At 46.7% G+C, this 2,510-nt stretch overlaps 1 protein-coding gene across 1 annotated transcript in view; it reads left to right on the top strand.

Annotated features, from left to right (window-relative positions):
• The window catches only part of LOC113345263, a 2,494-nt gene extending 554 nt beyond the window's left edge, over positions 1-1,940 (top strand). Inside the window, exons 2-5 of the mRNA XM_026589056.1 lie at positions 1-163; positions 289-500; positions 606-927; positions 1,428-1,940. The exon at positions 1-163 is cut by the window's left edge and continues 150 nt beyond it. Coding sequence (XP_026444841.1) covers positions 1-163; positions 289-500; positions 606-927; positions 1,428-1,940 — 1,210 coding nt within the window. The remainder of the gene's footprint in view (positions 164-288; positions 501-605; positions 928-1,427) is intronic.
• The last annotated feature ends 570 nt before the right edge of the window (positions 1,941-2,510 follow it).

A 2,510-nucleotide genomic window follows, 5' to 3' on the forward strand; every position in this document is an offset into this window, starting at 1 on the left:
TAAAGGTTTTGGAAAACGTGACCCGAAAGATACTTGGTGGTGGTCTCCCGAGGTGCAGCAGGCTATTAAGGATAAGAAAGAGCGCATCAAAGAAGTTCAATCTCTCAGGAATGAAGAAAACCTCAGGAACTATAAGGCCGCCAAACAACACGCAAAACGAATGGTGTGTCAGAGGCAAAAGTTAGAGCTTACGAAGACTTTTACCAAAAATTAGGCACAGAGGAAGGTGAGAAGGGTATCTACAGGAATTCCCGGTTCCGAGAAAATAAAACTCGAGTCCTTATCTAGGTAAAGTGCATAAAGGATACTGACCGTCGCGTTCTAGTTGAAGATGCGGAGATAAAGACACGCTGGAAGAACTATTTTGAAAACCTTTTCAATGCTGATGCAGACAATCCACCAGTAAATCTGGTGGGCTCCTTTGAACCTATGGACTTGCGAGAGGAGGACTTTCCCACCATCCTCGAATGTGAAGTAAAAGAGGCCCTAAAAGGTGCTAAGTGAGGGAAGGCACTGGGACCTAATACCATCCCGATTGAGGTGTGGAAGTCCCTGGGAGAGGAAGGGATTAATTGGCTGACCAAGCTCTTCAATAACACCCGCAGTTCAAACCGGATGCCAGATGAATGGCGAAGAAGCATCATCGTGCTGATCTTTAAGAATAAAGGGGACATCCAGAGTTGTTCAAATTACAGGGGCATCAAACTTATGAGCCACACAATGAAACTATGGGAACGTGTTATCGACCGTCGGTTACGAGGGAAGTCGAGTGTTACGAAGAATCAGTTTGGATTTATGCCAAGGAGATCCACTACTGAAGCGATTTTCCTGGTTAGACAGATGATGGAGCGAAATCGAGAACAAATGCGTAACCTGCATATGGTTTTCATAGACCTTGAGAAGGCATATGACAAAGTCCCTCGAGAGGTAATGTGGTGGGCCCTCGAACAGAAGAGGTATCACCTAAATATATATCCCTTATCAAGGATATGTACGAGGGGGCGGTCACAGGGGTCAGGACGTGTGACGGTGTCTCGAATGAATTTCCTATCAAAATCGGACTACACCAAGGGTTAACTTTGAGCCCGTATCTATTTGCATTCGTACTGGACCAAGTCACAAAGGATATACAGGGGGAGATCCCTTAGTGTATGCTCTTTGCGAATGATGTGGCACTTATTGGGGAGTCCAAGCAAGAGATAGAAGGTAAGCTTGAGTTGTGGCGCCAGACCCTGGAAGCGAAGGGCTTCAGACTCAGTAGAACAAAGACCGAGTATCTGAAGTGTGATTTTGACGAAACCTGGTCGGATGATGGAGAACTGTAACTAGACAGCCAGATTGTACCAAGAAAAGAATCCTTTCGGTATATGGGATTTATGATCCAGAGTGATGGGGACATAAAGGAGGACATTAGAAACAGATTTTAGGCAGGATGGGCTAAATGGAGACTGGCGACTGGAGTCCTTTGCGATCGTAAGGTCCCGGTTAAACTGAAAGGAAAATTCTACAGGACAGCAATCAGGCCGGCGTTGCTGTATGGAGCGGAATGCTGGGAAATTAGTAGCTCGCACCTCATGGCGCTCCATGGGATAGAAATGAGGATGTTAAGGTGGGCTTGTGGACACACAAGGTGCGATAAAATGATAAATGAGTGTTTCCGTGGGAAACTTGGGGTAGCACCTATGAAGGACATACTGTCACAACACCAGTTACGCTGGTTCGGGCATCTCCGGCGAAGACCACCGGCCGCCCCAATTCGGGTAGGACGCATCACACGGCCGAAAGGTAGAATGAAGCGTCTGGGACGACCGAAACTCACATGGGATGGACTGATTAAATGGGACCTGATTGACCGGGGATTGGAGAGAGAGCTAGCGCTCGACAGAAGTGCGTGGAAAGCAGCCATCCACGTGAAGGAGGTATGTACCCGAGATACGTGAGCTAACCCTATTACCTTTGAATTACCTTTGAATTTATTTCTCTTTTATTAGTAGGATTGTCAAAAACCGTGAACTTGTAAACAACCACGACAGAATTGTGAATGGAGAGACCCCCCTAGTAGCTCTGCAGCTCGCAGGATTGTGAGGGGGGGAGGGGGGACCTCCCCCCGTAGCCCTGCAGCCAGGACATGGAATATGTGGACACATCACCTAAATGGCCGCGAACGCGTAATCCCATTGAAGTGATGGACACTTCACCCTCTGCACCGAAAACGAACAAGACACGGGATGTGTTAAGGATTAGTCTTGCCTTCGGGTAAGTTGCATCTAGGTGGGCTGGAAACCGGTGTAAAAACTTCGCCTCATCTCTGGAGATAAGATCGTTACGCGGTTTATCTCTGTCCGACCTGGTACTTTCTACTGGATAAGGACTCTGGTTTCTGATTTAAGGCACAAGGAAAGGGGAAAATACCCATTTTGCTAATGGATTAAATAAGCCTCACATTTGAATTCGATCTACTATCATTTCAACATAACATTGATAGAAAATATAAATGACCCTACAACGAG

This window comes from Papaver somniferum, unplaced genomic scaffold (assembly GCF_003573695.1).
Source record: "Papaver somniferum cultivar HN1 unplaced genomic scaffold, ASM357369v1 unplaced-scaffold_81, whole genome shotgun sequence".
Taxonomy (NCBI): Eukaryota; Viridiplantae; Streptophyta; class Magnoliopsida; order Ranunculales; family Papaveraceae; genus Papaver; species Papaver somniferum.